At 39.3% G+C, this 23,527-nt stretch overlaps 2 protein-coding genes across 8 annotated transcripts in view; one reads left to right on the forward strand and one right to left on the reverse strand.

Annotated features, from left to right (window-relative positions):
• The first annotated feature begins 31 nt into the window (after positions 1-31).
• guk1a (guanylate kinase 1a) lies at positions 32-6,812 on the forward strand. The gene is made up of 7 exons (XM_014970897.2): positions 32-171; positions 1,887-2,000; positions 3,108-3,149; positions 3,251-3,486; positions 3,569-3,653; positions 3,746-3,831; positions 5,157-6,812. Exons 1-7 carry the CDS (start codon positions 138-140, stop codon positions 5,193-5,195), a joined length of 636 nt encoding a protein of 211 aa, XP_014826383.1. The 5' UTR covers positions 32-137; the 3' UTR covers positions 5,196-6,812.
• Positions 6,813-7,251: 439 nt separating this feature from the next.
• The window catches only part of obscnb (obscurin, cytoskeletal calmodulin and titin-interacting RhoGEF b), a 56,351-nt gene continuing 40,075 nt past the window's right edge, over positions 7,252-23,527 (reverse strand). For 6 of the 7 annotated variants that reach the window (XM_088014555.1, XM_088014554.1, XM_088014553.1 and 3 more), the window contains 31 exons: positions 23,086-23,361; positions 22,367-22,639; positions 21,974-22,264; positions 20,413-21,738; positions 19,823-20,104; positions 19,614-19,695; positions 19,388-19,512; positions 18,922-19,119; positions 18,770-18,802; positions 18,572-18,670; positions 18,258-18,476; positions 18,069-18,102; positions 17,924-17,976; positions 17,624-17,722; positions 16,830-16,886; positions 16,001-16,140; positions 15,242-15,442; positions 15,060-15,136; positions 14,809-14,979; positions 14,541-14,700; positions 13,801-13,917; positions 13,476-13,640; positions 13,199-13,357; positions 12,941-13,118; positions 12,728-12,841; positions 12,435-12,602; positions 12,017-12,119; positions 11,240-11,369; positions 10,717-10,810; positions 10,473-10,515; positions 7,252-9,503 (listed from right to left, as the gene is read on the reverse strand). In XM_088014555.1, the coding sequence (XP_087870681.1) occupies positions 8,408-9,503; positions 10,473-10,515; positions 10,717-10,810; positions 11,240-11,369; positions 12,017-12,119; positions 12,435-12,602; positions 12,728-12,841; positions 12,941-13,118; positions 13,199-13,357; positions 13,476-13,640; positions 13,801-13,917; positions 14,541-14,700; positions 14,809-14,979; positions 15,060-15,136; positions 15,242-15,442; positions 16,001-16,140; positions 16,830-16,886; positions 17,624-17,722; positions 17,924-17,976; positions 18,069-18,102; positions 18,258-18,476; positions 18,572-18,670; positions 18,770-18,802; positions 18,922-19,119; positions 19,388-19,512; positions 19,614-19,695; positions 19,823-20,104; positions 20,413-21,738; positions 21,974-22,264; positions 22,367-22,639; positions 23,086-23,361 (6,563 nt within the window). In that variant the 3' untranslated portion in view covers positions 7,252-8,407. The remainder of the gene's footprint in view (positions 9,504-10,472; positions 10,516-10,716; positions 10,811-11,239; positions 11,370-12,016; positions 12,120-12,434; positions 12,603-12,727; positions 12,842-12,940; positions 13,119-13,198; positions 13,358-13,475; positions 13,641-13,800; positions 13,918-14,540; positions 14,701-14,808; positions 14,980-15,059; positions 15,137-15,241; positions 15,443-16,000; positions 16,141-16,829; positions 16,887-17,623; positions 17,723-17,923; positions 17,977-18,068; positions 18,103-18,257; positions 18,477-18,571; positions 18,671-18,769; positions 18,803-18,921; positions 19,120-19,387; positions 19,513-19,613; positions 19,696-19,822; positions 20,105-20,412; positions 21,739-21,973; positions 22,265-22,366; positions 22,640-23,085; positions 23,362-23,527) is intronic. The other variant, XM_088014552.1, reaches the window with a different exon arrangement.

A 23,527-nucleotide genomic window follows, 5' to 3' on the forward strand; every position in this document is an offset into this window, starting at 1 on the left:
CGCCGATGTTTTGGTCCGCAGTGATGACGCAGGCAGCACAGTTTTTATCTAATGGCTCTCACAACGAAAGCTCAGGCCAGTAGAGGAAGAAAATCCTCCGGAAACGGTCTCAGAGGCTTGGAATAATCTAACCCTTGATGTACCTGAGACATTTTACAAGACTATTTACAGGTAGGAGGCATACTGTTTATGTTTTATCGCCTCTTTTCATCCCGGATGTCTTAATGTCTGGGTGTGCCATTCATTCCTGGAGTTTGCTAGTTGACATGGTGTACCAGGAAAAGATGGAGCTGAAATGTAGGGAGTTTTCAGTTGATTGATAAATTTTTTTTAATGCAACTTTTTACCTTTTTAATTTGTAATTTATTTGGAGCTGTAGCAAGTACCCAAGGAAGCATTTTAATCAATATGTACTAACTGAAAATTTCAGGTTTTAACTTCTCAGTAATTATATTCACGTTAAGACACCATGAAGGATCTGCAGCTTGTAGTAAGTTCTCAGTCACTCACCACTACTTCCACATTTTATTTAATTAAATCTTTCTAAATCAAGTGGTGTTAATAATTGTTTAATTGTCTTTGTTTTGAATTATGGTGGTTTTAACAAGTAAGAATAATCAATCGGAAATATGTGCCGTCAAAACATTTAAATGCGATTTGAGTCTGGGTTGTTATTCTACACAGATCGTAAACACTCATTACTACATGTGGTGATAGCACTGTTTAGCTTCTCTTTGTCTGCACTGTAAGAATTAGTTCTATATCCTAAAATTCAACCTCCTTAGGAAATAATTTAGGCTGTAAAATATCAATAATTTCTTTTAACAAAAAAAAAAAAAACATCATAATGGAAAAAGAAATAATGTGCCAAACAGTTTTAAAGACTAAATTTATTTATTTATTTACATTTTAAAGAATATTTAAATGATTACTAAGGAAATGTTCCATCAAAGTTTTTTTAGTTTCAGTTCTTAATGTTGTCCTCTGGCATTTATGGAACTCCTGTGATTTAACTTTATTCATCAAGGCAAATACTAGTCACATGAGTGGCAGTGCACGGGCTTTAAATTAGTTATGGCGCTGAATCCAATAAGTATCAGTTCCTGCTGGTTGTAGTACCATGTGATTTTTGTTTCCCTTCATGCGTTTCTTTATTATCTGTTGCAAAGAATAAAAAATAAAGAAAAACAGAAGCTGTTTATAGTGTTGTGTAGCCCTGCCCCGCCCTCTTGCTTTCCCCACCCCTTTCTATTTCTATTTCTGCTTTCATTCTGTTCTGTCTCTGTCAAACCCTCACCTCTCACTTCACCTGCTTGAACTCTTGTTCATTAAAAGGTAAGGAGAAGCTCTCTAATCTTTGTTTGAGCATTCTTATGGAAGACATCGGTAGCGGATTAGATGTAGCATCAAAGTGTAGAAACGGTGGGAATATGCGAGTCGAAACAGACTCTTGGCTTGAGAGTTTTTTGGGCTTTTTCCCACAAGGAAGTTGTTGTATAATTGAGCTTTGAATGGTTTTAAATGGCTGTTTGTGTGCTTTCCAAAGCAGCCTTTCTTCTTTCATCTCTTGTATGAAGTTGTTTTTTTGATATCATGTTCAGGTTCAATAGTTTCTACTAATGTCTTCCCTAGTGACTCTGGCTCAAAGCAGGCAACTGTATCTTTTTTTTTCCTGAGTTAACCACAGGCCACATCACTTGGTTATTTTTCTCCTCAGCATGACTCTTCTCAAAAACATTTACCCACCAGTGCTGGAGTGTTGAAAAAAAGCATTTTTTTTTTTTTTTTTTATTTAGACCAATTTTTACTTTTATGAGTAAATCCTTACTGCCCCACCTAAACATTCTTTTAAATAACTCCAGCCATTTCCTCCTCTTCTGTTTCAGCTATGGCTGGACCCAGGCCTGTGGTGTTTAGTGGTCCGTCCGGGGCAGGAAAAAGCACCCTGCTGAAGAAACTTATCAAGGAACATGAAAATGTGTTTGGCTTCAGCGTCTCTCGTAAGTGTGTCATGCTGTAGCTTGACTAATAAAAAGTCCGTCTTGTGTTTTTGGCATTTTGTGTTTATGATTTTGATCACTTACTCAAATAAGTGGACTAAAGGACTTTGTTTTTCTTTATGGACATATAAACATATATTGTCATGTTTTATTAGGTTTCAGTTTTTGTTTTTTTGGGTTTTTTTGGGACGCTCAATACTTGTAAAAAATATTAATATTCAGCAATGTGTGAAACATTTAGTGCATTTTGAAGAGTGCACTAGTGTTGTAAATGTTTAAAAAAAATGTATCAAAATTATCTTATTAATCCCTTTTGTTCGATGTGTTATTTTGCCATTTATAGAAGCAGAAGTTGAACCATATAATAATCAACAGCTTGTCCAAATCGGTCTGTTAGTTGACCAAACGAACACATACTTACAGCTTTGCATCTGAATGGAGACGAGCAAAATTGAGCTTGTGTCAAAATGCAAATTAACTCAACAGTGGGAAGCACTAACCTGATAGCAGTAAACCTGCTGATAAAGCAGGTAAATCTCCGTTCGGTATTGGTAATGCTACGGGTTTAATTAGACTTGGGGATCAGGTTTAGGGTAAGATATTGTATAAGTTTCATACATACGCCTGCTCTTTTACTTTTTGTATAATAGAGGGAGTTACTCTCTCCCCTGTTGCATTAAATGGAAATTTGTGCATTAACTCTTTATCTTGGGCTAAAATATTTCAGGACATGTTTACATTTAGAACTGAACCCAATGTTTTTTTGTCAAAACAATTCTTGGCAGATGTAGAACTGCTGGAGCAAGCAAAAAAAAAAAAAAAAAACCTTCCCAGTGTTCTTTTGTTGCCAGGAGGATTTTGGTGATGAAGTGAGATGTATATTTTTTTTTCTAGTGATCTGCTGGACAGCGTTTCAAGATGTTGTGTCCTGTTATTTGCAGCAAACTTGGTTATGTTTTATCAGTTTTCTTTGTGATTAGGATGTCTTCTACTCTTTTTATTAAAAGCTGAATAAATGCATAGTATAAAAGGAGAAAAGACATCTGTAAGTACTGAAACTTTTTGCAGCTCTGGAGTATCTAACACTCGTATCGTTTAATCTCCCAGATACAACAAGAAACCCTCGTCCAGGAGAAGAGAACGGCAGAGGTACAGCATGCGTCTCTGCTTTCACTGTAATAACAGCAGTCCACATGCTTTCTTGTTTTCTATAAGCCCAATCCCTCCGTGTTCTGGTGTTGGATTTTTAGATTACCATTATGTTACACGGGAGGCTATGCAGGCAGCCATAAACAACGGAGAGTTCATCGAGAGTGCAGAGTTTTCTGGAAACCTGTACGGCACAAGCAAAGCCGCCGTCCAAGCCGTCCAGGCCAAGAATCTCATCTGTATCCTTGACATCGACATGCAGGGCGTGAAGAACATCAAGAAGACAGACCTCAGTCCCATGTACATCTCCATCCAGCCGCCATCCATGGAAGTCCTGGTGAGCACAATTGGAATTTGTGCAGCCAGTTTGGTTCTGTGAGTTTTCCTGCTAATAATCAGTCTCTTGTTGGGAGTTACAGGAGAAGCGATTAAGGGACAGGAATACCGAGTCGGAGGAGAGCCTTCAGAAGCGTTTACATGCAGCCAACGTGGACATGGAGCTCAGTAAGGAGTCACCATTTATTCCCTAACCTCTAAAGTAGAGCTCCATAAGTATGTTTAAAATGAAACATTCTCTTATGATCTCTCCCATTTAGGTAAAGAACCTGGCATGTTTGATGTCGTTATTGTCAATGACAATTTGGAGGATGCTTATAAGAATTTAAAACAAGCTCTTCTTGAGGTGAGCCACTTTTGCGGCTGTATTTGTATCAAAGGAGCTAAAATTGGCTTAACCAGCAAGCTGCTCAACAGTTGAGAGTAGCTGTGAGGACGGTCAGCTGTACCGTTTCAACTTTTGATGGAGGAGACAGAAGGTGCTGCTGTCGTTTGGAACCCAAGAATTAACGAAGCAAAGCACATGTGTTTACAAGTGTGAAAACACCTCTGGTGAGGAGGCAGTGGTGTTAATTGGTTTCCACTCATCCGAGCCTCAATAAGGGCATGTAGAAACACGTAGACTCGCTGACAGCTGCAGAGCAAGCACAGATCATTAACACTGGAGCAGATGAGATGGTTGGCTTGTAGTCTACTAAGAATATTGTATCTGTAAAGTCAACAGATTTCATCAGGATTTAAAGATTCCAATTAAAATGAATCTTTTGTTAAAGTTTGAACTTATGGACATATCAATTGAATTTTGCCATGTTTTATCATGTTATAGTCACAAACCTCAATGTATTTTACTGGGATGTTGTAGAGCAGCACAAAGTAGCATACTTTTTTTTTTTTTTTATATGCCGCATAATGACAAAATGGTTTTCAGATTTTTAGCATGCCTTTGTAGTCACACCCTCTCAGTCAATACTTTCAGGAAGCACATTTCACTTAGAGCTGCAAGTCTAAGTGAAGACTTAAAGCTGGAGACTGAAATCTTTGCCCACTTTGTAACGTCATTCAAACTCAGCCAGATTGACTGAGCTTTTATTATGTGAAAGATACATATTTTAATCTCCTTTTTTTAATTGCTTACTATTAAGATCTTTACTTTTGGTCTGGCAGTTCACCGCTTGAGTTTTAGTCCAACTCGTCAATCATTTTTTGTTTTGAGTAGCCATGTCACTGTTTTTTTTTTTTTCTTGGCTTTTTTTTGGGGGGGATTTTCAGTGGACCAAAGGTTCTTGAACCTGGTTGATAATTGAAATTACTATATTTTGGACTTTTGTGAAAAGAAGGTAACACTCATAATTATATACATGATGTACGGGATCTGTATTTAATTCAGAATGACCCATTTTAGACTTTTCTATATTAGATCTTAACTGATCTAAGTTTGTCTAAATACAAAAAAAAAGTCTGAAGCTGCTGTGGCAATTTTTCATGGCGTTTTTGGAATACACAATAATAAAACCCAACTGTCTTATGTTCTAATATTTAAAACATAAAAAAAGACAAAAATCTATAAATCTGAGCCTGAGGTATGAATTTTGAAATGTAAATACTGCAGGAACAATGCAGGGTTTATGTGTTTGATACATCTTGTAATGGGCTTGATTTTTCTCTCTGTAGGAAATTAACAAAGTCAAGAAAGCCAAGGCTTCTTCGTAGAAGATGGCACAGCCTGGCACCTCATCCATCCACTCCCCTATAACTCCAGACCTCCATTTGACATGTACATTCCCTCAGATGGTGGTCTGTGAAACTCAGACATCTTATTTTAAGGAATCTACAAACATGTATTTAGATAAAGTTAACTTTAGTAAAAAAAAAAAAAAAAAGAAAAAAAAAGTGTTTTATTTTTAATGAGCAGTTTTAGATTTTTTTTGTTTTGTTTTGTTTTGTTTTTATTCTTTGGAAGAAAAGCTACTCCAGTGAATCTTACTTGAAGTCTGACTTGCACAAAACAGGAAAATTCCTGTTGTTACGGAGTCCTCTTCAGTCAGGACTGCCTTGTTCGTGGTGCATGAAACGGGGAGCAGCGTGACCCATTCCATCAGGTGGACAAACCGGTTTTAGGATGTAAAGCCAGTTGACATGACATTCTGGTTGTTGACAACACACTGTGCTCACCTGGTAGTGTCAATTAGTGGTAATGAAGTAGAAAAATCCAGAGTTGTGATATGTGGTGGTGGTGGTTGGGCAGGGTTTAAAATTCATATTCATCTCTGGCTGTTTACAGGAGGTATATGCAAGTCAGGCATACTTTTGAAACATTACTTTTATTCCAGAGTTGGTAAAGCAATTCATTTTAAAGCTGTTTTGTTGTTGTATATGTTAGCAATTTGATAAGTTAAATTTTTTTGGATTCTGTTGTGCTCAAGTGAGTTAAATCCAATCTTGCTTAGAGAAACAAATCCTTTGTCATCGTCACTTTTTTTATGTTTTAAGCGGGGAATACAAAGTTGACTATTTTACAGGTGTGATTTTGTAAACTTTTATATGGTGTAACTTGCTCACATTGTAGCTTTATGTGTATAGTGAAATGACATTCATTTGGCTTTAAGGCATAAATAAACGGACATGCTTAAGGTTTTATATATTCCACAAAACAAAAAAAAGCACAGCAAATCAAATTAAAGGGGCAGTATTATGTAAACCAGGTATTTTGTTTTGAGTGTTGCATTGATTATTTTATGCATGTTTGAGGAATCTTCTAATCTTTTCTGGCAGACATTCGAGTTTGCAAAACGCTTGATGGGACCGAGCACTGCCTTTTCCACAAAGATCCTCGGAGCTGTAATATCTAAGCAGAGCAACCCTCACCCACACATCCCTCATTAAGCTCCTTCAGACTAGCAGCAGCAGCAATTAGCAAACACCTGGTGGAACTGCACATCAGCTGAACTCATGTAAACTACTTCTCAGTGCAACGCTCCTAAGAATGATGTTAAAAGCTTAATGGATAACATGCTGAAGGTAGTAGTTAGTTGATTGTGTTTTTTTTTTGTTTTTTTTATCACAATGTGCCTGACAAATACATACTGCTGCCCCTTTAAAAGACGTCTATGATGTACTTGTAAACTAGCATAATTAATTTTTCCAGCAACTCTTACAAAGTAAAACTATTAATGGGACTTTGCAAAAATCAGTTCATCTGACCAAAAGTTATGTATTCCTGATATTGTTGTTCACTATTTGAGCTTATTCTTAATTCCAGCAATAAATCCTCTGGAATACTAAAATGTGTTACATGTTAAAACTTCAATAAAATGTTACAGCTACAAAGTGCATTATTTGTTTAGTCACACAAGTCTTTCTCGGCACCATATGCTCAAAAACCTAGTTTAATTTTATTTAAAAACTGAAATCAATATGCATTTCTTAGAGGATTTCAAATGTTTACCACAGTTACTTTTGATTATTAAAGCTGATGAAAACCCAGAACTTAATTTGTCAGATACTTTAAATAGACAAATGGAAAAAGCACTGGAAAAAAAACAACCTGGGAATCAAGGAAGTCAGGGGAAAGACAGTGGTCCATTGACATCCTCTACAGAGAGGGTAAGCCACAAAAAAGAAGCCAGGAGTTCAGTGTGTTGTATCTAGGCAAATTAAAAGGTTAAAAGAAAGTGTTGTGGAAAAGGGGGTGTCTGGTGTCTCATTTTACTCGGTTCATAAGTGGCTTAATATAAGGAGTAGTAAGGAATGATAGAAACGGGTAATCTTAAGTATTTTCTGTACATTTATTTAACACTTTGTGCTCAACCTCATTATTGTCCACAACTCCACATGAACATTGCAAGCAATTACAATCTGTTAGACCTAAAATATAATAACCTACATAGTCCATACCCAGTCGATGACACCTTATTATAGGAACACAAACACAGCAACGTCTTCCAAGAAAGTAGTGAAGTCCTGGAATTTCAGGTCTTTCAACGTTTTTACGTAAATACAGGACAGTTCTGCTTAACACGTTTGGTTTACAAAGCAAATACATGCAGTCACTCATAAATATGTCACTGACGCACAAAAGGACGCCCTTGTTAATCCCTCTGAGTTTGCGGGCAACTGCAAAACATCAAAAGGCCCAAATTTGTCAAAGAAACTTTGTAAATAAAAAAAAGAAAAGCAAATGATAGAGTATGGACGTGTTTCAGGTACCAACTACTAAGGCTTAGTCGATGGTACCTGAAAAAAAAAAAAAAACTAAGCGATCTAAAACCAGGGAATCATTCATACATCTACACCAAAGTTTGTCTATAATTTAATTGCACACCAGTGATTAAACCTAAACAACAGCAAGCAGTACAGAAAGTCAAAGTCTTCACTGTTCATTGTATTTTCAGTTTCAAAGCGGAAAGACACTGTGAAACAAAAACGTTTCTGAAAAGTACAAAAAAAAAAACCTGATGATGTGACACTAATATGCATTTAATGACAATCCAGAAATAGTCAGAGGTGTTCAAAATGTCACTGCTTGGATGATTTACTATTGCAGATAAAATGATTTTATGACGGCACATCTATGAAAACGAACATCCAACTCATGAACAGTAAAATGTTACTTCATATATCCTTGTCATCTGTCCACTTAATTGATGCTGCATGTCATGCAGCAGTTCAAATGACAGAATGAGACTGAAACTTGCTTATAGAGACATGCGTTTCCCTACAATTTGCAGTTTCCACATTCCCTAGCCTACAGAAAACTGAATCCCACAAAAACAACTGAGGATCAGACTATTTTCTGACTGGCTGCTTCAAGACGGAATGGTTTGTTATATGTAGTAGATATTATTTTGTTAGATTATTTTAACTATGCAAGCAGATATGTATCCATTTAAGACTAAGGATTTGTGTCACCAATTAGAAGATGTTTACTGGCTTTGAAAGGGCTTCTCTTTAATTTGAAGAGTGACAGGCTTTCCAACTGATGTGTAGCCATAGGTTTGAGTGGACACTTTGGTTTTAAAGCTCTGCTGCCCGCCCTCTACTCTCTGCACCTCGGAGCAGTAGGAGGGCTTCACCTCTAGGTTTGCGTGGCTCACTTGGATTGGGACTTGTCTCTCAGTTCGGGGGCGAGCTCCGCTTCCTTGCGGGGAGGCAGAGGGGAAAAGATTGTTGGAGAGATGCTCCCTGAAGCGGCCAAAGAAGCTGCTTCTCTGCCTTGGAACAATATCAGGGCGTCCCACATTGAGAAGCACTGGCTGTCCCACTTGGGACCCCCCGATCTCCCTCTGAAGGACAGAAATCTCACAGGGTTTCTCATCAGAGACACGACAGGAGCCGGAGGAGCCGTAGGTTTCACCTTCTCCTGGGATGTAATCCTCCAAGTCTTCCAGGTTCAAAATACGATCTCCTTGTTTCAGAACCACTGGTTCAGGCTCCTCGGTATCCTCATCCTCTGGTTCAAAGATAACAGTTTGCTGATCATCCTGGTCATCAACGTCTTCAGCAAGTGTTAGGACAGATGAAAGTTCACGCGGTTCTCTCGAAGCAGAGCCTGAGGCGATCTGAGGCTCATCTTCCTCCCAGGAGATGCTCTGGCTGCTGATGTCTCCCTTCAGATGTTCCTGCGCCTGCTCCACCAACTTGTTGTTTGAGTTGTTGGCATTCAAGTTGTCCAGGGGAGACCGCTTAGGTCTGGAGGGGGTGGCTGCACGATCGGAGCCTGCAGGTGAGATTCCTCTTCTCCTGGGCAGCCTGGGAGACTTATTGACCTTGTACTCGATGACCTCCTCCACTTCAACCCACCTGGGCCTGCTCTCCGCTGCCCTGGCTCCAGCCCCCTCGGGCTCAGTAACATAGAGGGTTGGAATGGTGGTCTTTCTTGGGGTGGGCATCCTTCTTGGCCTGGTTGCAGGTGGCTCAGGGGTGGAGGTCTCAGAGCGGTGGGCTCCAAGAACAGTCAAGCCTGGAGATCTGTGTCTCCTCATGCGTGGGTTCTTCACAACAGTGGTAATTGTCTCCTCGCTGGAAAAAATGAATGAATATGTGAGCAGAGGTACTGGCGTATTTGCAAAAACACACGAGACTGAAAGGCTTTAAACAGCCACATCGTAATGTTAAAGATACACACAAGACCTTCTGTAAAATCAAACTCCCTGTAGATGTAGTTCACGATCCAGATTTGTGTTTGCTGACAGTGTACCATTGTTAGATGAACTATAAATTGCTTGATAATGTGTTTAGAAACATAATACAAGGAGTCTTGTATTTATTTTTGCAGACTGTCCATTTTAGTACATTCTGTCCATCGTTCCTCTGCTCTTCTGACACCCCTTCTTCCTCCTCTAATAGGCATCATGTAAATAGACATAAAAGTTTACTTAATGTTTTCTATTCAGTAGTAGAAGTCATGCTTAGCAGCAGGTTTCCCAGTTTGAAGGACCCCGCCAGTGGAAAAAGCCCCTCCTTTTATCATCCATATGATAGAATCCTTTAGCACACAGACTTTAAATACTACACAATCTATAGAAAGGCACACACACGGAAATGTGCTCTAAAATCTGGTTCAATCCTAAAAAAAAACAAAAAACACGAGAGTTGCATAAAACCTGTAGCTACACTAGAATGCTTGTCCAACAAATTCAAATGTTTTTGTCCCCAGATGAAAAGTATTTGCAAGACAAATTTGGTCATAGAAACAAACACAAACAAATTGTCTGGAGGATGGTTGTGTATCCTGCAGCACCACAGCCACGTGTGGCTCTTTAACGACTCCATGATGACTCATAATAACCTTAACCAAAATCACATAGAAATGAGCCAAGATTTGTATGTGTATTTTCACACTCCTATCAACATTTCTAACGATTATCTAGATTTTGCAGCTTTTGACAAAAGTCAGAGCAAAACTAACTTTCTGATGTGCTTTGACTGAGAACATGAGCAGCAAAAAGAAATTCCTTATGCATCATGTTAAAGACTCATCACACTCACATTATGATGGTCTTCTTTGGTAGTTTAGTCTCCTGTTCGGTAACTAAAACAAAAACAGAATAACCAGAATTTTAAAAATACATTTAAATGACATAAAAAAAAAACTAAAAAAAACTATTATGCAATACCATGTGTATAAAATAATCACATATTAAAAATAAATACTAACTCTTATTGTTAGACTTATTCAGAGCAATCCAGGCACTGAAACTGTTAAACTAAAAGGCAGATAGAAAAGCCCTACCTTCGATGGTCATGGCGCGCTCTCCACTGCGGGCCACAGCGGAAGGAACAACTAAATCTGCAGCACACTTGGCACTGCCCAGGCGGTTTGACAGCTGGCAACAGCAGGAACATATTTTTAGAATCCTAAATATGACTTTCTACTGCTAATTGGTAGCAACTAGCTTCAAATCAATTCTTAGGTGTAAAAATGAAAATAGGATCACAATCAAATCTGCCCTTAGACACCCCCAATGACTCAGCAAACCTAAACAAGGAGTCAATGAAGCTGTAAATCCAGCAAAACCTCTCGGCAAAGCACTTAAAAGGATGAGTGACTTATTGTTATTGCACAAAAAAAAAAATAAATAAAATAGTTTTAATAAACTGCAAAATTTTCTGCTTGTTATAATAGGTTTTATAATAAACCTTAGAGGGAAAATGTAACTACATTCATTTGAAATACAATTACGCAAGTTTCAACTATCCAGAAAAACAAGGCAAAAGCTAAACATGAGAACAGCAGCGATGCCGTCTGATTTTACCTCACACTCATAGTGTCCCAGGTCTCTCTCAGTCAGATTTTTAATAACCAGAACCAGAACCCCACTACGGACCTCGCTGTAGGTCTGATACTTCTCCTGGTCAGTCAATAGTCGGCCATCTTTGAACCACCTTTAACAAGTACAGAAAGAAAGACAAATATGCTAAATTCAGACATGTTAACACACTCTAGTTTTTTTACATGTTGCCACATTACAACAACAAATTTCAAATGTTTTTCAATTTCATGTAATGAAACAACACAAAGTAGCACAAAAGTGTGAAGTAAAAAAGAAAATGATAAATACCGGTATTATTAAAAAAAAATGTTCAAACATAAAAATCTGAAAAGTTTGATGTGTTACTAACTTCCCCTGTTACTCTGATGTCCTTAAATCTAGCGCAGCCAACCACTGGAAGTCCCCTATTTAGTGTAAAATTTAACATATAAATACAACTATTGTGTGGAGACCTCAGAGGTGTGTTACTGATTGTGAATAAACATCATAGTGAACAATGTAAAATTAAAAGCTCAGATATATGCCACAGTTTATAAATGTTCATTTGAAATAGTTGAAACATTTCCTTCTAGGTTAGAATTAGTTGAACGCTACTTTGGTTGGCCCTTCATTTAAGATTCTAATAAAATACAAGGTAGTGCGTGGTTATAATCCGACTAGATGTGATAAAGTAAAATGATTCAGAGTGCTTTTTGAAAGGAACCACAAGTTTTAAAAGTCAAGAATGAGCAGCATTAGATGTACTTCAGACAGACCCACCTTATTTTTGGGCTGGGGGCGCTTTGTATCACACAAGTGAACTGAGCGTCTTCACCAGCAACGAAGACAGCATTTCTCATTTTATTTACAAAACGAGGAGGCACTGTGTCAAATACACAAAAGGAACATGAGATGTTTAGGCGTTTGTGTCAAAAAATATACTTCATTTGCTTCCCATTAAACAGCAAAATCTTCATAGGCACAAAACACTTCAAACACAGTATTTTTAGCAGAGGGCGCCAAATCCCTATTGACTGCACATATACAAAGGGCAGCTATATATTTTTAATCTGGTACTTGTGCAATATAAGATATTAGTGCCCTATCATACTTTGGGAAGGAGGAATAGGGGGTAGAAACATAATTGGCAATATGAAGGAATGGATGATAAAGTCTTCAACTTTGTATTCTCACTCACCTTGAACAGTGATTTTTCCAAGAGTACTTGCGTTTCCTGCTGGGCTTGTTGCAAAGCACATGTACTGGCCGGAATCATCCGCAGTCATGTTATCTAGGATCAGCGTGCAGGAGCCATCAGGGTCCTCAATGATGATGTGATGAGGATCTGCCTCTACTGTTCGTCCATCTAAAAACCAAGAGTTTAAATATTAACCGATTAAAAAAAAGAAAGTCATTATAAAGATTATTTAATGCATACAGTCTTTTGTAAAGCCAAGTGAAAGAGCACATATTATGTTGCAACCGTCTTACCTTTGTACCAGGTAACTGCAGGTTTAGGCACCCCAGTAACTTTGCAGGCGAGTTTAATTGTTTGACCCAACTCTGCTGTGCAGTTTGCCAAAATTTCTACAAAATCAGGTGAACCTGGAAGAATGTTTACATCATAAAAGGTTAACATTTAAAGCAACAGAGAAATAAGAACAAAGTTAAAGAGAATCCAAAAAAAAAAAAAAATGCTCTCACTCCATGCAGGCATGCTGTAGCGCTGCTGCAGCTCTCTGAGGTCTCGCAGCCAGGAGTTCTTGATGATGACCGTTCGGGCCTGTAGAGTGTATTTTCTCACAGAGTCCTCCCGTTCGTGCCAGATCTCAAAGGCCCGGTCGTCACCTTCCACCGTTTCGTTCACATCGATGTTATTCAGCTGAACCGAGATGAACAGTACAACAAGAATCATGCTGAGTCTGTGATAAAATATCAAACAGACAGTAAATTATTACTTACCTTCATCATGTTCTTAAAAACATATGCCTGTGTTTCAGTGTTGCTGTCTCTTTTGGGTTTGCAAATGATACAGTAGTTCCTAAAGAGGAAGACGTGGCGGTGGTGACCCCTAGAGGATGTTCTAATTCCGGGCGCTCCCTCCCACACTTGGAAAGGTCCCTTGAGGAAGGAAATAATAAGAAAAAATATGTAAAAAAAAAAAAAAAAAAAAAAAGAACAATCAAACACATAAAGCCATCAAAGGCCTGTGTTGCATAGCTGCTGATGAAGGTATTACCTGTCTGATTGGTTCTCCAAGAACTTCCAGGGTAGCAGGATAGTTCTCGATCAGGGAGACGTGGTGTGTGTTCTCTGAACGCTGAGGGAGTGCAGACACCATGGCGTATGCCTCTTCCAGGAGGCAGCAGTTCTGGCCGTTTCTTGCCTTGTTTCGGATGAGATCCTGGAGACAGTAGGCAAAGACATTTAGAAAGGCTGAATAATAATCAGATATCAAAATGGGAGATGATTGCACATCTGAGTCACATACTACATACACATTTACAATATTAAGAAGGTACTAAACATAAAGGACTGTGTTTGTTGGCTCTTTAAACTGTCACCTTAAGGAAGGCCTTGTACTTCTGAATCCTCTCGAGGGGCTGATGCAGGTAGGCATTTATGCTTCGAACTGGAGGATCCCCAGGGCTTGCGGTCGCCTGCTCTTTCTCAGAGTACTCCTGTAAGAGTAAACAATTTATGACTTAATGTGAAATTTTTTCTGGAAAACAGTTTGGGTATTTTTTGTGACAGACCAACACAAAGTCGTATACAATTGTCAAGTGCAACTAAATAAATGTTTTTCAAAATCCCACGCAAATAAAAAGCAGAAAATTGTGGCATGAAATTGTATTTGATGCCTGTTACATTCTGGGTCAAGTCTACTCTTTATCTCCAGAATAAGAACCAAACACGGAGAAGTGTTATTCAGTTTTTATACTCTGAAACAAAAGTTTCTTTATATCAAGACTTAAAACTCTGATTAGTTACCTTAAATTAATGATGACAGGAACACATTCATTGCATTGCTTGTTTTCAATGCACTGAGCTCTCCTTGTTTTTTGTTTTCTTATTATTTCACAAACTAACTCTGCTATTGGCTGGGTTGGATTTCAATAAGGGATATCAGAGTAAAGCAGCTTGGATATAAAATAGATTTTTATTCCTAAAAAAAAATGACAAACCACTTCATAATTGTGTGCTAATATATCCCAGACTGTTGACGGTTGTAAAAAAAGTCTAGGAGATTTGAATATTTTTCAAAGACACTTTATTTATCTAGGAGTCACTTAAAAATAGGTACCTTAAAGAAACGATGGACAGTTTTGTCACTGACAGCAGATTCGGCTTGGCTCTGTCCTACAAGATACTGGAGGTAATGTTCAAATCCTTCCTTGTTTTTCAGGAAGCACATTGCCACATCATCATCTGTGTCACAGTCGTGCAACTTTGGAAGGAATGTCCTAGAAAACAAAATGCGGGAGACGAGGTTTATGAATAAAACGCATGTGTCTAATGCGGTCCTTTTTAAGGTCTAACAGATATTACTGGTAATTAAGAGGTGGTCTTACTTGCTGTGGAAGGACCTGATGTCATCAACATTTCTGAAGATGGTCTCTTTCTGGCTGCAGACGTCAGGTGGAGCATCCGGGCTGTCGGCGTGCTTCATGTGGTGAGAAGTGAAGAATTCCACCTCCTTGACAAACTCGGATTCTCCGTTTATCAGGTCCTGCATCAGTTGGCTGTTTGAATTAAATGACATTTCGTCAGAGTGTCTTTAGTTTCACGGTTTTATAGTGACTTTAGATTGTGCTTCATTTACAATAACTTCCGCTTGTATTCTCCTTCAGAAACCTCTTCTACGCTTGTTTCTGGAAGTTCTCCTGCATCCGCTGAGAGCTAGGACAAACATTTATAAATACGAAGTCATCAACAAGCTAAACTGCTGCAGAGAAAAACATGATTAAAAAAAAATCATCCAAATATGTTGATCTGAAGACATACTTTAAGTTTTTTGTCCAAGTAGGCCGGTGACACCCAGCCTTGTCGTGATGGTGTAGTTTTGGTGGGTTTGGTCCGGACCAACCATTTAAGAGGATGAGCTGAGTCCAAGACCTCCACATACTGTCCCTCTTTGAGAGAGATGGAGTCTTTGCTTGCAAAGGTGGGATTGTAGTCCGCAGATGCCACATAAATGTCAAACATCTATGAAAATATGACAAGGCAGAGGGTCTCTCATCAGTGATGCAAATCAATAAAATATGACTTAGTTGCTCAATCTTATTTTTCTATTTTCATTCCAAGTTCAAACTTCTCCCATTGCAAATTAATACTTGCTTCAATCTTCTGCCTATTTGTTGTTAATGAAAACGATCTGTAATGTGTTGCAGAGAAGTCTTTTTTTTTCCTTTCAAGTTTTCGAAACATTTTCAATAAAATGTTTACAGTGGCTGCTTGCTCACAGATCAATCCATTTTGAATGCTATCATTTAAACTTCTTGAAGACAAATCGAAATCTGCAAAAATCAGCTTCGTAAAACCACAGATCAGATATTATTGAAAAATTGTGATTGGTGCATCTCTAATTATTACTGCTTGTGTCAGATTAGTAGTCGACGTGTATATATATATCTAATAACTTGCAGTTTTATTCTCAAAATGTAACTTTGTTTGAAGGTGGGTTCCCCCAATACTAATTGTGAAAATGAAATGTTTTTGTAAACTCCTCTGACACAACAAACAACTCAATTCCACAGCTTGTACCTCTCCTCTGGCATCTCCTTCATCTGACTCTGAGGAGGAATCTGCGACGAGGGAAGGTGGACGAGAGCGACCATGATGGGGAGATGGAGAAGGAGTTTTGGTCTCATCATCACTGTCCACACCTGGCACTCGCAGTGAAGCTTGAACGACAAGGTTAAGAAAGATGCTTGAGAAAATGGGGAAATGTGCACGGCATGTCCTCTCAGTGTTTTCTATTGTTTCAAAATGACTAAAGTTCTGTAGTAAAACACATTTTGTCAAGGGAGTCATATTATAAAGTCTTGCCTAAAACAGAATTTGCTGACTTTAACACTTGTGCCAGTTCTTAATACTTGGCTTAATAAGTTTAATAAAACTTGCAGTCAGTTCAACTTGACAGTTTTACCGGTCAGTCATTGTCAGAGTAGACGATGAGAAATTGGTTGTGATGATATCGTAGTGATAAGACCCCGGTGATGTTTTAAGTAATGACTACTTTGTTGAAGCTTAAATTCTGAAAAAAGATCAACAGGAAACAATTTCTTCTTTTGCCAAACAATGCATTTCTACTGCGTTAGTGGCAACATGCAGATACATACATGCCTGTCAATGAGTTTGTACCCCAGCTGTAAGCTGACAGAGACAATAAATCTTGTTTGAATAGATGAAAGCATTTAGTAAGATTTCAGCTATTAAAGGTAAAAAAAAAAGAAGAAATCCATGTAGCAGCTGTGCTTTTGTTTGTGAGGGAAAAAAACCTTCCTTAAATTCATCTAATGATATAAATATTTCTTAAAGAGAAAGAAAATTTGTCGCACAGTTGTGATGCTGATGCATTTGGTATACATACTGGCAGATTTGGGCCAAGATTTCATCCACTGGAGCACGTCGTGATTCTGTAAGCTGTCTGAATAACAAATTAATTATTGGGTGAACATTTAAATGGGGAAACTGATTAAAATAATGGGTGTTAAGAAAACGGGTTCTGTGTGAAGTTAAGAGAGTTGTTTTATGTGTTTAATGAAAAAACAAAGCATGCAGTGAAACAGTAATAAAACACCTTTGTCAGGTTTGGTGTCAGTTCTAAATATATTTTTAAAAAAACACACCTTTTAGTAGCTCATTAATATAACATTAAATTTCCACAAAATGTATGGATTGGCAGAGCAAAATGAGTGAAATCCACCAAACCTGACTGGATTTGCAAGTAAAGCGATTTGCAAGTAACAGCAGGAGGAGGAGAGGCATGCAAATATCAGATGGTGTTTTTCTATGCACAGAGAAAACTGGAACATTTTGCAGTTACATGATTTTCCTCCTGAATAATGTCTCAAGAAAAAAAAAATCCAATTCTGAATAGTAGATATTTTAGGAGTCATAGCACTCTGCCAACATTCCTCCTGGAAGCTTGTTGCAAGCATGGTGACAATAAATTAAAATGCTGGACATGTGATAAAACAGCACACCACAATTTCATAACAGGTGTACATGCAAGCTATGTCTACCTAATTGCACATTCTGTTTTATTTCATTGCTTACATTCTACGCTAGCAGAGAGTGAAATTGTACTAGACATCACAAAAACTAAAATTAAAAATGAACATCCAAATACTTTATCAAAACTGCCTGGTGTCACATACTTACCTTGTGTGATCTTTGCTGAAACCATTTCGGTGATCTGAGAAGTGAGCTTCATGAGGAATTCCTCTGTGCCAACTTCACCTAAGTAGGGTATTTTACCCTCTAATAGTATGAACAAAAGTACAAGACAAAAATGAATAAACAAACATCATGAATGCTGCAGTATTTTGTGTTGCATGACAAAATGTAAAAACTATCGAGACGTATGGATACTTTTGCTTGACACTTTTTAATATGCAGTAAAAAATGACAAACATTTGATTAAAATACAAAATAAATCTTTGTATTTTATTTTATTTTTACCACTTCCTCTGCCAGCCTCTTCTTGTGGAGGACTAACTGTAATCCCGAGGATCCTAAAAATGAATCAAATTTTACATGTGCGTCACATTTGTAGCATGATGCAATTAATTTGCACTGCAGTACGTCTATTTATCGGCTTACTTACTCCGAAGCTGCAGTATTCTTCTTCAGTTGTGGTGCTGTCAAAAAGGAGAGCAGTATACACTTGTTTATAACTACAAACACTTAGCAGACTTCAGCCAGGTCTGCTTGTTTCTTTTATGCTGTGGAGATACCGCATATTCACAAATCATTTTATTTTCAGATAAAATGCAAAACACAAATTTTTTCTTACTGTCATCCACCTCAAGCTGAGCATTGCAGAGTGACTGCCCTGCTCTATTTGTAGCTATGCAGGTGTAGACGCCAGTGTACTCTTTGTCTACGTCCATCAGTATGAGGCTGTGCTGGCGACCAGAGCTGGCTATTTTGTATCCTTTAGTGTCAGGTTTAATCCACAAGACATCCTCTGATGATTTCTCCTTCAGCCAGGAGACCATGGGAGTAGGAGACCCTAAAAGAGCATAGGTGGAGAACCTGCTAAAATCTGCAAGGAAGTTAAAGGGGGGAGGGTGTTTGAAGAAGTTTAAAAGGGGGATGTGAACTGACCTTCGACCTTGACAGAGAGAGTGATGCTTGCTCCTTTTTTCACCTTCCTATTGCTGAACCTCTCAATGAAGCGTGGAGGCACCAGTGGCTCCTTAGAATCTTTGTAAAAAAAAAAATTAGTGCAAAGGAAGTTTAGAGATGCTCCTTGTTTACAGTCTAATTACCTGTTGCAATTTTATAGTATGAAAAGTAGTTTACCCTTTTTATCCTGTGGCATAATCTCCCCAGGACCTGTTCAAAATCCAAATGTTACTATGCGTGGTTAGATCTTGAGCTCAACGCCGAAGCTTTGCGCCTTACAGAAAATGGTGATGTGCAGTTTAGGTCTATTTAGGTCTGTGCATACATACTCAGTACTATCAGCCGGGCGGAGGAATAAGCAGAACCAGCCGCATTGCTGATATAAGCAGAGTATTCCCCCATGTCCTCTCTCTTCACTTCAAGGATCTCCACAGCATGAAGATCTCTCTCTGCTAAAAGCTGAATCCTCTCTGACGGTCGGAGAGGCTGGCTATCTTTGAACCAGTATACTCTCGGTTTAGGAAACCCTAGCAGACAGAAATACGTAGAACATGTTGCCCTCTTCATCCTCATTGATCTTATATTAAATTCATCCATTCAGCTCATCTATTCAGCCATCATCTTTGGAGAAACCTCTTTTGTAAAACTTTGTGTCACTAAACACTGTAAATGAGAAACAGACTTCCCCACTCCCACTCCACTAAAAAATTCCTAAGGTTAAATTTTGATAAACAGAATTGTTTATTGGCAATTGTAAATTGTAATTTGACAGCTCAGGTTTATTGGTGGGCTCACCTTTTACTTTGAGTTGCAATTTAGCAATAGGCGAACCTGGACTGACATGAACATCGTGAAGTTCATGCACAACCTGTGGTAGCTGATCGTCTTCACTTACAGATTCAAATGTTTCAGTTTCCCTACTGGAGGAAAGCATGCGGCACAGTAACAAAAGTCAGCATGAGAAATGAGAGGGTGAATGTCAAATATTCTAATTAATTTATCATAAAACACTTGCGCTTACCTGGACACATAACCTTTAGCACTGACATACGACGAGGTCTCTGTGGCATCTGCAGCAGTGTCATAATCTGAGCTGCACGACACTAATAGAGATAATAATATATCTTACTCAACAATGTTTGTTGAAAAGGCATTTTTATTTATTTTTTTTTTTTTGGAAAATGAAAATGTTTGCTTCATTTTCATATTCGTTTATTCACTTCTACTCACTGTCAACTCTAAGTTCAGCTTTAGTGGCGGCAATCCCACTGCTGTTTTCGGCTGTGCAGCGATAAACGCCCATGTCAGTGGGCAAGACGGAGGTGATGATGAGCTGGTGGCAGCCCTCTTGGTCCTCATTGATCATGTAATGGTCATTTTCCTCCAGCAGCTTGCCATCCTTATACCAGCGAACAGTGGGAGGGGGCTTGCCAATCACAACGCAGTCAAAGCTGACTGGATAGCCGTCAGGAACATCCTGACTCTGTAGCTCCGTCAGGAACACTGGAGCAGCTGGGCAACAAGAACAACTGGACCAATAAATGAAAGAACATGGACTCCTAGGCTGAAAATGCACTTGGCATAATTATCAACCTGAAGTATTCTTTTTTTTTGTCATTTAACAACCACAAACCTCCATGTTCAAATTTTTTATCTAAAACATAAACACCCAGCAGCACATATATCAGATGTGGAAGAAGAGCTTTACATAGTTTAGACTTTTTGTCTCACTGTGAAAAGTAGGATGCTGAAAAATGGCAAATTTGAATGTGAAATTGTTCAAGAAGTGTGAATTCCACAGTCGTACCCGTAATGCTTACCTGGAGCTCCAGTCAATAAAGCAGGAGGCTGTCGATCCTGTGTTGGGGTCTGTGTGCCATCCTGAATGTAGCCCATCTTTCTAATTCGCAGCTCTACTTTGTGAGTCCCCGCTGCTACGATGGCGGTCTCTACGGGTACGCCGTGGACTGTGAACATCTCCTGGAATCTTTTAGAGGCGATCTCAGCCTCTGATTGGGAATCAAAGCGAATGTAGATGTAATTGTCATCCTCCCGGTAAGAGTGAGGATCCGGGGGACGCAAGTCGCCCTCATCTGCGCTGATAAATGGTTCCTCCTCAACGTCGGGTGGGAGTCGTGTGCGAAGAAGGCGCCTCAGGCGTCTGCTCGCCTGTCTCAGCGACTCATCCATCTCACTACCGGAAGAGCTCTCGGGCTCACTGTCAGCACTGTAACCTATTGTCAGGGGTCGACGGCCTGATGACTCCCTCACCGTTCCCACTGTCACCTTAGCACTGTGAGACGTCACTCCAAACTTGTTGGTGACCTCACAGGTGTAAACCCCAGTGTCTTTTGTGGTGATGGCAGTGATGACCAGGGCGCAGGTGCCGTCATTGTAGATATCAATATGATGATGTTTGCCGTCCACCAGCGGTTCACCGTCCTTCAGCCAGCGCACCTTTTCTGGTTTACCTTCTGACACACATTCGAGATGTATGGTGTCATTAGGTTCTTTGGTTTGGTCTTTAAAGACCTCCTTAAAGACGGGACGCATGTCCTTGCGAGCCTTGTAACCCTTAAAGGCAGCTTGAATCTTGATGGCAGCATCTGTCAGCTCAGGCTCCTCCTCTTTTGTGATCTCCATGATACTGGTCTCCTGAGTAGACAGGTGCTTTTCATCTGTTTTTTGGATTATTGTTGTTTTTGATTCAGTCTGCTGCACTGTTTTCTGCTCTACCATTTGGAAATGAGCAAAGAACTTCTCTGCTGTCAGAGTCTCTGCCTCACTGGTTGCTGTTGCTTCAGTCTTGCTGCTCTTTTTCAGGTAAGAAACAAGCGAAGAGCCGCCAGTAACAGTCTCATCCTCAGAGCTGATGGACTGAACAGATTCTGTCTGTTTCTTGGACACAGCGACCTGCTCTTTCTCCGCTGCTGTGACTTCTACTTTTTCTGATGACACAGACTCTTTCTGCTGTTTTTGGCCACCTTTGCTACTGTCCTCAGGCTGCTCTGAGATGGAGTCCAGAGTGGGCTCTCTGCTCATGCGACGTTTCTTTGCTGATGCGTCCCACAGATCATGGAGTTCCCCTTCCTCAGCAGACTCCGGAGGTAGACTCGGCTGTTCCATTACTTTTGTCTGTTGTACATCTGAAGAAATTACCCCAATATGGTTAAAGTTAACACCAACATTTGATTTAATGGTTAAAATGATCTTATTCTCAATATCTCATTTGTTATAATGACAACATCACGATGTATTTTTGAGATTACAGCATAAATTTTCATGCCATGCAAAACAGTTATTTAGAAGCAATAAGCAAATAGCTATGTCTAATAATTGAGTGTGTAGTAATATTTTAGCCAAATGTATTTGTCCACTCACCAAGCTGCACTGTCAGAGGGAGCTCAACAGGCTCTCCAGGCCCAGCTTTGTTAATTGCTGCCACTCTGAACCTGTAGCCACTCCCAGGCACCAGTTTTTCCACAACAAATTCTGTGTTGCAAACGGGCTCAGAATGACATGGAAGCCAGAGGGCGCTGTCTACAAGTCGCATCTCCACTCTGTAGCCAATGATGGGACTCCCTCCATCATGAAGGGGAGTAAACCAGGAGAGAGCGACAGACTCTGTGGTTTTACGGAGGACTTCTGGATCCTCTGGGGGGTCAGGTACAGCTGTTGGAGTGATACACAAAAGGTTGAATACACACACAAACCCCCCCACCCCCTCCCAAAAAAAACTACAGATTCATTGCTTCTCGTTTATTAAAGTCTTACTGATGATGGTAAGCTTGGCCAAAGAAAGTGCATCCCTAGCTGCAAAGGTAATTTCTTGTTGGGGCATGAGTGGGGCCTGTCTCAGGACAAGGCGATAAGAACTGCCGTCAAACCTCATGGCCCAGAGGTCGCTGGGTTTGAGTTCAACTCCATTAGCGTACCAGGTCACGTCTGCTGCAGGAACAGGCTCAGTAAGCTTAACACAAAACTCAACCTTCTCTCCTACAGCGGCCACCTTGTCCTCCAAACCCTGCACGATCTCCAGTTTCCAGCCTTAAAAAAGAAATAAAAACACAAAGTGATGCTGAAAATCTTGGTGATTAAAGTTTACGATGCAGACAGGTCTATTCATGTAAAATTATTCACACATAGTACATGTATTATTTATGTAAAAATTACAGTTTTGCAGACTCAATTCCAGAGTTCTAAGTTCTTTCATTAATTCAGGAAAGACGGAAGGAAAGATGGAATAAACAAAGGAAAGAACGAAGGAACCATAAGTATCGAAGGACAGAGGAAAGACACAATGAGGAAAATAAGTAATGGCACAAGGAAAAAAAAGATCGAATGACTTTAATATCGTAAGATAGAAGGGAAAGAAGAAGGATAAAGAATGGATAGACATGCCAATCTATACATTTTGTAAAACACTGAAATTAAATTGCAGACTTTTTCAGCCTGACTAGAGATCGACAATTTAAGCAGACTGGAAGGCTCACCTTTGACAGTGAGCTGGGCAGAGGTGGAAGCTGTTCCGGCTTTAAATGTTACTGTGCAACTGTCTTTGTCATGCAGATCTTTCAGGAGCAGCAGATGACGTCGACCACTTTCAAAAGACACAATCTCTGCTTTAGGAGATTCTTTCACTGGTTTTCCATCAAGAAGCCAGTGACAGTCTTTGCTCTCAGGGCGAGAAAGGGCACACTCGAACAGCGCTTCGCCCCCATCAAATGTTTCCACATTTTCCAGGCCTTGGACAATGTTAATGGGTTTGCCTAGAGAAGTGGAAAGACAAAAAATATAACATTAACAAAAGAAGACTCTTAAAAGATATTTTTAACCAACAATGCTGTAAAATTCAGATACATAAAGCTTTTGTTGAAAAGGGAATACATTTCGTAAAAGCGGCAAAAGATTTGCTTAGGAGTTCGACCAAGACGA

This window comes from Poecilia mexicana, unplaced genomic scaffold (genome assembly GCF_051168715.1).
Source record: "Poecilia mexicana isolate PSO_F unplaced genomic scaffold, ASM5116871v1 scaffold_17, whole genome shotgun sequence".
Lineage (NCBI taxonomy): Eukaryota > Metazoa > Chordata > Actinopteri > Cyprinodontiformes > Poeciliidae > Poecilia > Poecilia mexicana.

Bases quoted from the DNA above. Each gene is read 5' to 3' on its own strand.
- guk1a (XM_014970897.2), top strand. From the start codon at position 138: ATGTACCTGAGACATTTTACAAGACTATTTACAG. The intron at 3,150-3,250 runs GTACAGCATGCG...TTGGATTTTTAG, and splicing joins AGGAGAAGAGAACGGCAGAG to ATTACCATTATGTTACACGG. The intron at 3,654-3,745 runs GTAAGGAGTCAC...TCTCCCATTTAG, and splicing joins CAACGTGGACATGGAGCTCA to GTAAAGAACCTGGCATGTTT.